This window comes from Stegodyphus dumicola, chromosome X2, assembly GCF_044657685.1.
Source record: "Stegodyphus dumicola isolate Sdum_Otavi_A_Nest chromosome X2, ASM4465768v1".
NCBI classification, from domain to species: domain Eukaryota; kingdom Metazoa; phylum Arthropoda; class Arachnida; order Araneae; family Eresidae; genus Stegodyphus; species Stegodyphus dumicola.
In genome coordinates, this window is record NC_140781.1 from 191263653 (window position 1) to 191276867 (window position 13215).

The window sequence follows — 13215 nt, forward strand, 5'->3', positions numbered from 1 at the left end:
CTTGCAACGTAAAATTCATATCTACAAAAATATCATTTAACATCACATTACACATGCAGTAAGGAAATTTACTAGATCATCTCCAAGCTAATCTAGAAGGCAGAAATATATGTGCAATACATCATGGCAATTCACAAGCATTTATGCAGGTGAACGGCAGTTCAGAAATTTGACAAGTTCAGAAAGCTGTCAAAGTTGTATTAGCACATTTTAAAGTGCTAATAACTCTTGAAAACTCAATAAAAAAGACACCTCATAGCTTATACATAAAATTTAGGTAAAATTACCATATACATAATCTCAGATAGTATTACCTATAGCTAAGGTTAATTATTTCATTATGTCACAGAAAAGTAATAATACATAGCACAAGCAAGAAATGATAATAAAGTACAAAGTCCAAGATCTGGACTCGTCGGGACTTCGGCGATTAAGGATTTGGGATTTTTCCGGTTATTAGATCATCAAATTAAATCTAATAAGATCGCACGTTGATATTATAAAATTAAAAATATGAAATAATGAAGCATTTATGATCTAAAGGGCATCAAAATTTTCCAAAAAGAAAGGCTTAATAATTATTCGTTTACTTTATCAAGCATTTCTTTCAATTTAAGCTGTTTGAGTTACTTCCTTTTTTCCCCCTAATACTTTCTCTTTAATTCTATAGACAAACACAATTTCTTGTTGTAACAGGCAATATCCAATTAGTTGTTGTCTATGTATGTTTCTCAATGAAGCCACTAATCTTGGCCATGTTGTGAAAAGCTTCCATTGTGATGGAGGAGGAGAATTTGACTGTGGTGAAGTTTAAAAGATACTTCCTGAAAAAGGTATAGCACTAACTCTGAGTGTACCTTACTCACCAGAGCAAAATGGTGCAGCAGAGAGGGAAAACCGAACAATTGTTGAATTGGCTTGTTCTATGCTTGCAACAAGTGCATTGCCTGGTAAAAGTATACACTGACTACCAATAAGTATTTGGACACCTGCGATAGAAACGAAAAACTAACTTTATTCAAAATCAATAGTTGGTAGAGCCTCCACGAGAGGTAATTACAGCTAGTGGTATTTTCTTCCACTTGGCTTGGAGAAGACATAGAACTTCACCGATTTTGCATGGGTAGTGCACCCCTGAATTCGGCGATGCAACTCGTCCCAGAGGTTCTCGATAGGCTTCAGGTCTGGACTCTGGGCTGGCCAGTCCATTCGATGAACTGCATTGGCACCATACCAAGCCTTGGTTAACATCGAAACATGACAACTGGCATTGTCATCCTGAAAGTAACAGGGGTCCAATCCATAAAACTGCCACAACGTAGGAAGCACATTATTATCCAAAATAGTGCAGTAGGCATTGGAGTTGAGCTTACCATGAATGGGGACCAAAGGTCCCAGCCCATACCAGGAGAAACACCCTTAGACCATAATTCCACCTTCGCCGAACTTGACTGTTGGCACAATGCATTCTGGCAGGAGACGTTCTCCAGGTAGACGCCAGACCCAGACCCTGCCATCCGAACGATAAAGGATGAGACCTTGATTCATCATTCCAAAGAACCCGTTTCCACTTATCTACGGTCCAATTTCGATGTGCTTTGCACCACATTAACCGAGCAGCGCGGTTGGACTTTGTGATCAAAGGCTTATGGGCAGCAGCACGACCATGAAAACCAAGCAGATGTGCTTCCTTACGGATGGTATCCATTGAAACAATACTCCCGGATGCCTGTTGAAACTCCTCGATGAGGGCTATCGGTTGGGTGCGGTTCTTCCGAATTTCTCTGAACAGCATTTGTCGGTCTCTATCCCCCAGTTTCATTGGTCTGCCGACTCAGGGCACATTCCGACAATCACCCCTCACCTTCCACTTCTTGATCACCTAGGCCACTGTCGATATTGGGTACTTCAGATCGCTAGATATGTCTCTTAAGGATCGGCCACATTTGTGATACCCGATAATTATACCTTTCTCGAAATTGGAGAGCTCTGAACTGCGAGGCATCTTGCATGCAACTAAAGCCGATGCTGTTTCCTACACGATATATACCGGCAGAGTCCGTGGCATACCTTGGGACCGCAGATATCGTCATTTGCATAGGTGTCCAAATATTAATTGTAGTCAGTGTAGTTTAGGGTACCCCTTGGTGAAACTTGGCAGTACATGGATACCGATTTTGTGCAATTCTTTGACTCGTTATTTTGGCTTGCGAAGCGGCGATTTTTGCCGCAAAAATCGCCGCTTCACAAAGCCAAAATAACAAGACAAACAATTGCACAAACTCGGTATCCATGTACACATCGACTTATTTTCACTTAAAAAAAACCTCCAAATTTCACAAAAATTGGCATTGTGCACTCCTTTGACTTTATCCGTGTACACGTCGACCTATTTTCACTTAAAAAAAAAATCCCCGAATTGCACAAAAATGGCATTGCGCACTCTTTTAACTTTATCCATGTACACGTCAAAATATTTTCACTTAAAAAAAATCCCAGAATTGCACAAACTTGCATTGCACACTCCCTTTACTTTGTCCATGTACACATCGACATATTTTCACTTAAAAAGTCAAAGAAGCATCAAATTCTACAATATAGGCAAACAAAAATACATAATCTCAATAAAATACATTTTAAACCAAACAATAAAATAACATAAAAAAAGGGAAAACATGTTATACATTTAAGCACTACCAAAAGCAAATATTCACTTACCATGATTTTTGAGTTCGCTTCATACACCCAGAGCCATGTAAAAATCAAAATATCAATCATACTCAAATAACTTTTTTCAAACCAGGTACTCTTTCTGATCGAATGCTTCACATAGTGACCATCTGAACCTTTCTTCCTACAAACCCATTTAAATCCATCTAAACGGTTTTAACACACACCACAAAAACACTTACAAAACATCCCATGATTCAAAATTTTCCAGAATCATGCACCCGATTACGTCACAATAGGGTTTCCATAACATTCAACTACTCAGGCTACCATAAATGAAACAATAACTTGGCAATAAATCAAACAACAACTTCGCCATAATACAAAGGATACCTTAAAGTCTACTCTACCCCATTGCCTCAGTCACTTTGGGCCAACGCATGTGACACCACAGTGTATCTGCTAAATCACACTGGTTTATCCCCAGATGAAAGCAAAAGTCCTCATGAGCTTTGGACTGGTGAGCCAAAAACTAAGCTTGACCACCTGAAAGTATTTGGAACCGAATGCTGTGCACATATACCAAAGATCTTCAGACAAAAGTTTGAAGACAAAAGTGTTTGTGATCATTTTGTGGGGTATGTAAACAAGAAAGATGGTTATAAGATCTATCTGCCCTCTCAGAAGAAAATCATAAAATCTCGAGATGTTGACTTCAAACCGGAATGTTTGTGCAGCACTCCTGTGACAGTGGAGGTGGAGGAAGACTTAAATGTAAGGTATGAAGAAACTCTGAGTGAAGAACGTAGTCTATCCAAAGAACAAGAGCCTGTTATAAAATCTGGGAGAAACCAAAGCTGTCCTACATGGATGAAATCCAGAGACTATCTGATGGCAAACATAGCTGCAGAAGAAAAATTTGAAAACAGTGAAAATCCATCCATATATTCTGAAGCTCTTTCGTCAAGTGAAAGTGACCTGTGGCTAGACGCCATAAGAGAAGAAATGAAAACCCTTCATGAAAATGAAACATGGGAACTTGTTGAGAGACCCAAAGGTTCCAAAGTTATCAACTGTCGATGGGTGCTGAGGAAGAAATTTAATCCAGATCGTACTGTGGAGCGACACAAAGCTCGTCTTGTAGCCAAGAGTTATACCAAAAAAGCAGGCTTTGATTATGACGAGACATTCAGCCTAGTTGCAAGATACACTGTAAGAGCTGTTCTTGTTGTGGTGGCAAAAGAAAATTTGTATTTGCAGCAGTTTGATGTAAAGACTGCATTCTTGTGTGGAACCCTTAAGGAGGAAGTGTTCATGACACAACCAGAAGGCTTCAATGATAATAGTGGGAGAGTCTGTAAATTGCATAAAAGTTTATATGGACTCAAACAAGCACCCCGTTGCTGGAATCAGTGTTTTGTGAATTTTATGAAAGACCAGGAACTGGAAGTTAGTACATTGATTCCTGCTTGTTTATCAGACACAGAACTGACAAGAAACTTCTCGTTGTTATCTATGTAGATGATGGCCTAGCTGCTGGGACAGACAAAGTGGAGGAGTTTATGAGTAAACTGTTATATTTTAAATTATTTGTGGGTAAAGAAATGACATAGTCCAAGTTGAACAGTCAAATATATTGGTAATATTTTGGTTACATGAAAACAAGCAACCACAGCAATGCACACCAGATAAGGACAACTCGACAACAACACTACTGTTGCCAATTAACATTAAGTAAATATTGTGATTGGCACACATATCTTATTTTTTTAACATCAACTTGATCATTCTTTTCAGATCACAAGGGGTCCATTGAACCAGTTTCTAGGTATGAACATAACAATATTGAATGATGGTTCAATTTTTGTGAATCAGTGTGCCCATTTGAAAAAAGTTTTCTCAAAATTCATATGGACTCCGCCAATCCAGTGTCAACTCCAAGTGACAAAAGCTTTGTTTTTGATGACACAGAAAACAAACTGATAGGGAAAGAAGTCCCTTATCACCAGGCGGTTGGCAGTCTGATGTACCTTGCAACTGCTACAAGACCTGATTTAGCTTATGCTATAAGCATTGTTTCTGAAAATCTTGAAAATCCCAGGACCTCGGATTGGTGTGCTGTAAAGCGAATCTTTAAATATCTAAGAGGAACTGTAGATTTTGGCTTCTTATATCAAGCAAACTATCATCCCAATGAGCTTGAAGTGTACAGCGATGCTGATTATGCAGGTGATTTAAAAACAAGACGCTCAAGAACTGGAATGGTCTCTAAATTTTCATGTGGAGCCCTCCCATGGATGAGCCAAAAGCAGAAGAGTGGTGTTATCTACTACAGAGGCTGAATATGTTGCTGCGAGTGAGAGTGCTAAAGAACTAATCCTGAATTAGTGAAAAGAATCCTGAATACCATACACGGTCCAAGCACATAGATGTCCGTTATCACTTTGTGCAAGAATTCATTGAAGGTCAACTGTCCATCAAGCATGAGCCTGGTAAAATGCAATTAGCAGACATCATGTTCATTGCCTAGTGTTAGGTTCAAAGAACTGTGTACCTTGTTAGGACTGTTTTCATTTAATAGTCTTGTTAATGAATGTTAATTTAATAAGTTAATGTTAATTTTAAATAAGTTGTGGCTTGTGGAGGAAGTATTGTAGTACAACTCAACTTTGTATCAGACAAGTGACAACTCTTATATTTACTCAAGTATTCCTGACTATAGCATGCAGTAATAAAAACTTACGTTCTTTGGTCTTAGTATGCATTTTAGTTATCTATTTATGCTTTATTAATTGCTTTTTGTTTTAGCTCATATCGACTTATCGATAACCTCAAACACTTGGCACATATAAGGCATATATGCAAATGATTAGAAATACAACATGATTGCACATCGCACAATGATACTAGATGGCACTCAGCTTTGTTCTCCCTGATGCATAGAAAAGTTCAGCAGAGGCAGTTTTTGGCCTGTAGTTAACTTATTGCAGAGTGATGCTTTTTCACTGGGGATGCTATTATGCCATAATCAAAGAGAATAAGAACAGCTGTAAGAGTTGGTGAGGGGACGAATTATCAAGATGAAGGAATCTAGATATGGTCAGCTAGGTAAAGTAGCCCATTCTGACTTTACTATGAGGATCTCTTAGGATCAGTGGATAATACAGATAGGTGACATGCTCAGAATGCCCCCAGCAGACCATTAGCTGAGAGGATTACTTGACACACATAGTGCTAACTGCATTGTTGTCAGCCACTGGACACAGAAGCACTTTAAGTACAGGGCCCTTTGTCTGTCGATAGTATAGCACATTGTTCAAGGACATTTGGTATCATACTGGCCATTGCATGTAGTACCAATGACACCCAACCACAATCACCTCTGCTTGGAGTGGTATTCAGCAAGGCGATGTTATCAGGTTGTCTTCAGTGATGAATTGAGATTTAATTTGGGCAGCGATTCCAACTGTCTATGTTAAGGCCTGTTGTAAACACCTTAATCTTGCCTTCACTTTACAGTAGCACAACGCTTATCTTTTGCAATCATTCACGGCACCATGACAGCCCAGCAGTACACTAGTGACATCCTTCAAACCTACGTCAGTACTCAAACCAGGATTTCCAAGAGGCATTTTTAACAGGACAACACAGCCACATACAGCAAGAATGTCAAAGAAATGCCTCCACCACATTCCTGCCACACCACCAACTTATATATATGTGCATGTGTAAATCCTGCATGAGCATCAGATTTGTCACATTTAACATTTCTAGGGTCACCTGAGGTGGCAAGTTGGGCAGTTTGATCAAATTACGGGTACGTTTATAACATCTGTGTATTGAGATGATGCAGGACACCATACAGAAATCCCATGCCTTAATGCCCACATATATTGCATCGTCTGTTTATGGCAGAGGTAGCCCATCAAGTACCAGAACCTCAATTCCTTTATAATTTCTTCTGTATATACTTTTTGCTCCGACTTCTTCACCACTTACCAGATATTGAAACTAAAATAACTATAAACACTAAATTTTACTCGATTCTTACAACCCTTTTTTGGTTTGGAAATTTTTATGACAATGAGTGTATACTGGCCTGAAACTTGCTGGCAAAAGTACTTAAAGTAATAAGTTGCACTATTTGTGCTCATACTTTAACTACACTCTGCATTATGAAGAAAGCACTGTTATAAAGAAACTTTCCAGTGAGCAAAAGAACATAAGGCAAAACAAAAAATTCAGATGAATCAATATTTAAATAAGTTGTTAATCTTTATGGATATTATGGAATGCAGTATGTGAGATGCCAAGTTTCAAGAAAGAGCATGCTGATTATTTAACCTTTTCGTTCCTAATGGGCGCATACATCACAGAGATTAGATTTCATTCCTCATTGGGTAAGTAAAACACACTTTTAAATGGGTTCTAATGTTTGCAGTGTTTTTAAGAAATTAGGGAACAAATATATAACTAAAGAAAGCTGCCTTATTTGCCAAATGTGCCAGGTTACACTTTGTAAAGACTGCTTTACGGCATATCACACTTGTACTGTAAGAATAAAATATTCGGTACATTTCATTTAACTTTATTATTCACATGCAGTGTAAGGTTATTATCACAATAGCCTAGATGATTGGGACAAACAGTCCCAGTTGACAATATGATTGAGACATATTGTCCCAGGAGATTTTCAGGAAATGGGAAAAGTTAAAAACTATATAAACTCATATTACACTTCTTTTAGTATGTCAATATTAAGTTAAAGCTACTTTCATAGTTATATTTTAAATCATGCTAAAGTCGGATCGAAAGGGTTAAGAGACACAGAAGTAGCTACGAAGTAAACAAAATTTAGAAGACTGTAAACAAAGGGCATCTTTTTAATGCCCCCCTTATAGATGGTGATAGATACTGCTGTAACCATCTACAGGAAGTTTTCTAGCATTTTATATATGGTTATAGATAGTGATACAAAATATATAAAATATTCTTCATGGTCCTCTGCAACTTTCTGTGAGAAAGAAGTTTGGCAATGTTCAGGACATCATTTTTCAAGATGATGGAAGACCTTGTTATTCAGACAAAGGAACAAGTATCAACATGCATAGTCTTGCAACAAGCAATTAGCTAGTTAGTTTGCACTCACTCCCTCCTAATTTTACAAAAAGTATTACTTAATTTTGAATAAAATCAATTCATTTTATGCGTCAGAATTTTTTAAAAATATTTTGTAGAGCAAAAAGGTTAAAATTTACAGTAAGGACTGTTAACAAGAGATAATTTTTATCACAAAGTGGAAAATTCACACAACATAAAACTAAATTGGTTGCACACTCATTTCAAGCAAATTAAATTAGTGGCATATTATGAATGAAAATGTATTTCAGAGAAAAACTATATGAACTTACTTAATATTGGCTTTATGAGCTTTCCTAGACCACCAGTTTTTAAGATGATTGCGATAATAATAAATTCCAGCAGAAGCTAAAACCATCAATGGAAGAAGACCAAGGAAAATTACGTACATCGCAATGACTATAAAATAACCTGGAAAATAAGAATGCAGTGAGGTTTTGAGCAACTAAAAATTTTTTGCAAACCTTAAATCTTCTAATAAGAAATAATATTTGTGGCATTAAGTGGTTAGAAAAAAATGTTTTTACCAAAAATCAGATTAAATTGATATGTTTTTTCCTAGTTCTTCACATAAATCATTAAACAATATAGTTAAAAAAAAGAGGAAAATGGTTCAGTAGTACCACATATCTTGACAATACGTAACCTATAATCCACTGTTGTTTTACATCGTATATTGCCATGATGTTTATTTGTGTTAATACTGAACAACAGTTATATGCTAAAATAATTTTAATTAAAAACCTTAATGAAATTTTAAATAATTTGATTTCTTAAAAGAACTGTCAATGCAAGATCTTCTGAAAATAAACACTTTCAAAATTGTGATAATATGGACTTACACATGGTTATTTAAAATTTCTGAATTGGAAATTCAGCTGGTTTATAACCAAGCATATCAAACAGTAAATGAAAAATATAATAGATCCCTTGCTATAAATGGCCATTAAAAACAGTTTAAAATATTTATTAACACATTGTACACCCTATATGTGAGCTATGACCCACAATGCATGCTTTTCTTATTCGCAGTTCTCACAAAGGCACATACCATCAACAAACAATGCATAATTATGGATTTAAAGCAATTCCATAATGCTGCGCCACTTCAGCCAAGAGGCATAATGGTATGTTTGATACCTATGCAACTTAATCCACTTTCTAATACACAAACATGTAAATATGTAAAATATTTCTACTGGAAAAAAATATTCCATTCAAATGCATTTTATTTGTGTTACCTTTATGACATAATAAATATATATATATAAAGTATGCTAAATATAAAAAGGTATATCATACTTTTTCGTTAATAATTTATGTTCAGAAATTTCAACAAATTTTGCTTGGTGTACATAATAAACCTTTACAATATATTCTGCTTTTATTACAAATCACCCATAAAGCATGAACGGAAATTTATAGGAAAATATCCTCACACTGAGCAAAGTCTACAGAGTCTATCCAGAAAATAATGAGACTGAATTTTTTGCACCAAGCAAAAGGCTAGATGGCCCCACTTTGCGGGTGGTGGAGGCTATCAGCTACAGTCCGGCAGAAGTCAGTTGGCCTTGAGCCTTTGCAGTGCATGGATTGCTCGTCTAGCAGACATGCATTTGAAAGTGGGGTTAAGTTTTCAGAATGCAGTGAAGTGTCAAACAATGATACGCCATAAAGTTTTATGTAAAACTTAAAAAATCAGCTACCGAAACACTTGCCATGTTACAAGAAGCCTTGCCCAAAGGAACAGGAAAGATTCCTTGCCCCAAACTAAAGTGTGTAGGTATCAAAAGCCTTCAAAGATGAATGAGAGGATGTTGATAACAAACAACGTGCTGGGAATCTATCAAGGTACTTGATCTTCAGACAATGTGGCTAAAATTAAAGTGTTTTGGTCTCTGATCATTGGATGAGTTTCCCAATGATTTCGGAGATATTGGGACTTAAAAAATTGATTGTGCATCAAATTGTCAGGCAAGAACTTATGTGCTAAATTGGTTCGAAAGATTTTAACCAATGGAGAGAAAGAAAACTGCGAATCAGTTTCACTTGAATTGTTGGAGTAAGTAACGAGTGGCGGTAATTTTTTTAAGCCAGTCATTACCAGTGACAAAATATGGGTTTTTCAGTATGATCCCAAAAACAAAAAGGCAGAATGCAGAGGTCCCAATCTTCCCAAAAAAAAGGCACACGCCCCAATCTTCTCATCAAAAGTAGGCTCAAGTCAGCAAATCAGAATTGAAGTCCATGCTCACTGCCTTCTCTGATACCAAGGGAATGGTGCACAAAGAGTTTGTACAGCCCGGACAGAAGGTAAATGTAGATTTTTATGAGGAAGTGTTTCAAAGATTAGGAACTGAATTGTGCACGTCCACTTGGACGTACACAAACAATTGGATTCTGCCCCAAGATAATGCACTGGTCCGATAATGCACTGGTCCACACATTCTTCAAAGTGACTCAGTTCCTGGCAAACCACAACATCACAATGCTGCACCAACCAACGTACAGCCCCAATCTGTCACCGGCGGATTTTTTTCTACTCCCTCGGTTAAAAATCCACCTTAAACGGTCATTGTTTTGACAATCTGAAGAACTGGAAGTAGAAATGTATGTTCTGAATAGCACTCCAGCTAAGGACTTCCAGGTGGACATTCATGAGTAGCAGTGCATTGGCAACAGTGCATTAATGCAGGAGGAGGCTATTTTGAAGAATATTAAATGTCTGTAAAATTATATCTTCAAATAAACTAATTGTATGGAATCAGTCTCGTTACTTCGTGGACAGACCCTCTATTTCTGCCAGGACATCACTGGATTTTACAAGCATGTCAAGGCAGAAATAAGTGACACATGTCTCAGGTAATAAGAGGATACAAAACAATATATTAAATTAAAATATAAAGAAAAATATTTTCAGGGTGAAACTTTTGAGATCATGTGTCTGGTGTTCAGAAATGATTTCAAATTCTATGTCCTTCTATTCAGCCAATGTCACATGAAACTATGTCATAGTACAAAAAGAAAACAAAAGATCTGTGCTGCTTTGAAAGTTAAATGATTTTTTCCATGAGCCAATATAATTCAAATGTTCCCAAAATTATTGTACTGGGCTTTATTTCAAGGATTTAGCAGCCACATAACTAGGTAATTTATTATGGCAAAGTAACAAAGGCACCCATGAAAATTTTTATGCAGCCACCTATTTAGCTGCTAGAAACCAAACACAGAAGAAACTATCCTTGTTTCATTGTCTTAGTATTACAACATTTAGTCAACAATTTGTTTATTGCAAATTGTCCAGAATGAAAAATTATCCATATTTGAGATTCTTCGACCCAAAATAGTCTGGCACAGGAACCATGTAATAAGGTTACAAATTATGGGAGAAAACAAACAGCAATTCACATGCTAATGATAAGCATTTTAATACAATTAAATGATCACAATTCAATTAAGAGCTAAAATAAAAGTCATCTCAACATGAAAATTCATTATTAATGTACTGCTCATTCATATAGACACTCAGATGTTAACATTATCAAAGAAAAGGCAAGTTTCTCGACAACTGATAAAAATATCAAAACCAATAACTGGAAGTTAACTATCAGCAAGTTCTTCATTATTCCAGGTTCCAAACTACTGGAGCAGTGAACTGTATTAATTGATCAAATGAATCCAAGTTCTTTCCCGTGATGTTAAATAAATAAAAAGGGAAGTATGAATCTAATAAGTCTATTTACTGCTATATCAAAGATCTACACAAGCAAAAGTAATATGAAAGTACAAAAACTGTTTTCTTCACCATGGATTAATATTACCTCACCCATAAGAAAAACACAGTTTGATCCAAAACATCTAGCAGTACTCATCAACTTACTTAAGAATCATGAAAGACTAGTGTCACCCACTTATTGCTCTAGAAGTATATATTATTACTAAATGAAACTTCTGGAATACAAGCATTTTTTCCCAGTGTTATTGGGAGGTTCAAATTATCCTGACCTCAATTTAAATGAAAAATGCTCGGATAGAACTAAGTAATCAATTTGCCAAAAAGTTGCAAGACAAAAAACTGGTAGAAGAATATAATGACCAAACTATACAGCATGGGGCAGGCCTACCCACCAGTCGTAATATGCTTTTAAGCTGATCGTGAGGCATTCATTCATTGCATTATTTAGATTAATGTTTTATATTTTTCATATGCACCAGGAATGATATTGCCTGTATTGGTGAGTTAGCTTGTGTTCATGAAAAGATTAGGCAGCCCTCGTAGAGTATAATATTTTGGCATTTCCAGCACCACCACAAAATTCCATCTACTAATATAAGTTCACATTTATTTGAAGGCAAAACCGACATGCACTGAAATGTTATATTTTAAAAACCAGTTAATCAGTATACAATTTTAATAAAATTGGAAGGATAAAAGACTACAATTAGCAATATTTTTAGTAATATTTAATATTAGATACATTTTCTCTTCGCTTGATACAAAGCAGAATTTTAATAGATGTAAAAAAACTTACTGCTAGGATCAGATGCAGGACCACTATCAATGCTTCCCCCAGGTCCTGGAGAATCACAATACGGAGGTGCATAACCAAGTTCACAATGGCAATTTCCTCTACTGTTACATACCTGCACAAATAAAATCATATTTTTCTTAAAATGTAATTCATTAAGTTCAGTACCCCGCATAAAATAGGAAAGAATTTCTACAGCTATAGAAAAATTAAAAACACAATTATGCTTTTTCCTTCGTTAGTCACATAAATATAAAACGAGCTACTTAGTTCATATTAACAGGAAACAAGAATCAGCATTTTTTCATTTGGCCAGCAGTAGAGAGAAGACCCACAAACAGACATTTTTTGTTTCCCAAATGCAGAGGATGGTAAATGCCCAACAGCACGACTCAGTTTTCAGATATTTCAAAACATAACACAACAAATCGCATCTTCTGCATGCAAATACATTGTTGTCTTAAGATATTGTATTTACTTAATTTTGTGTCAGCAACATAACAGCTTCCCAATGCCGCAGCTCAATTTTCAACAATTAATTGAAAATATCACTGTAAGGTATGCAAAGAATTTTTTGCAAAAGTGCTTTCAAATGAATCAAGTGATGTTGAGATTGATAATGAAGACGCAGACGTTCTGATATTAAAATAACATCCTCCCTCCAATCAACGTCATAACAAAATTTTCACCATTTGCAGTGAAATTCATAATGCTAAGGATGTTAGAGAGACAACTACTGGAATGAATGGATGATGGATAAATAAAGACAAACTTTCCATGTTGGATTTATTTACAGAAAATCCGGTCACAAAAGAAATTCCTTCCAATCCTACAGGTATGGTCTTTGGTGATCATTTCATTCAAATGTGTGCATTGA

General features: G+C 36.1%; 1 protein-coding gene across 1 annotated transcript in view; it reads right to left on the reverse strand.

Annotated features, from left to right (window-relative positions):
- Nucleotides 1–13215, reverse strand: part of Meltrin (disintegrin and metalloproteinase domain-containing protein meltrin) — a 244768-nt gene that overhangs the window by 13217 nt on the left and 218336 nt on the right. Inside the window, exons 17-18 of the mRNA XM_085809347.1 lie at nucleotides 12342–12453; nucleotides 8082–8220 (exon numbers count right to left, since the gene is read on the reverse strand). Coding sequence (XP_085665473.1) covers nucleotides 8082–8220; nucleotides 12342–12453 — 251 coding nt within the window. The remainder of the gene's footprint in view (nucleotides 1–8081; nucleotides 8221–12341; nucleotides 12454–13215) is intronic.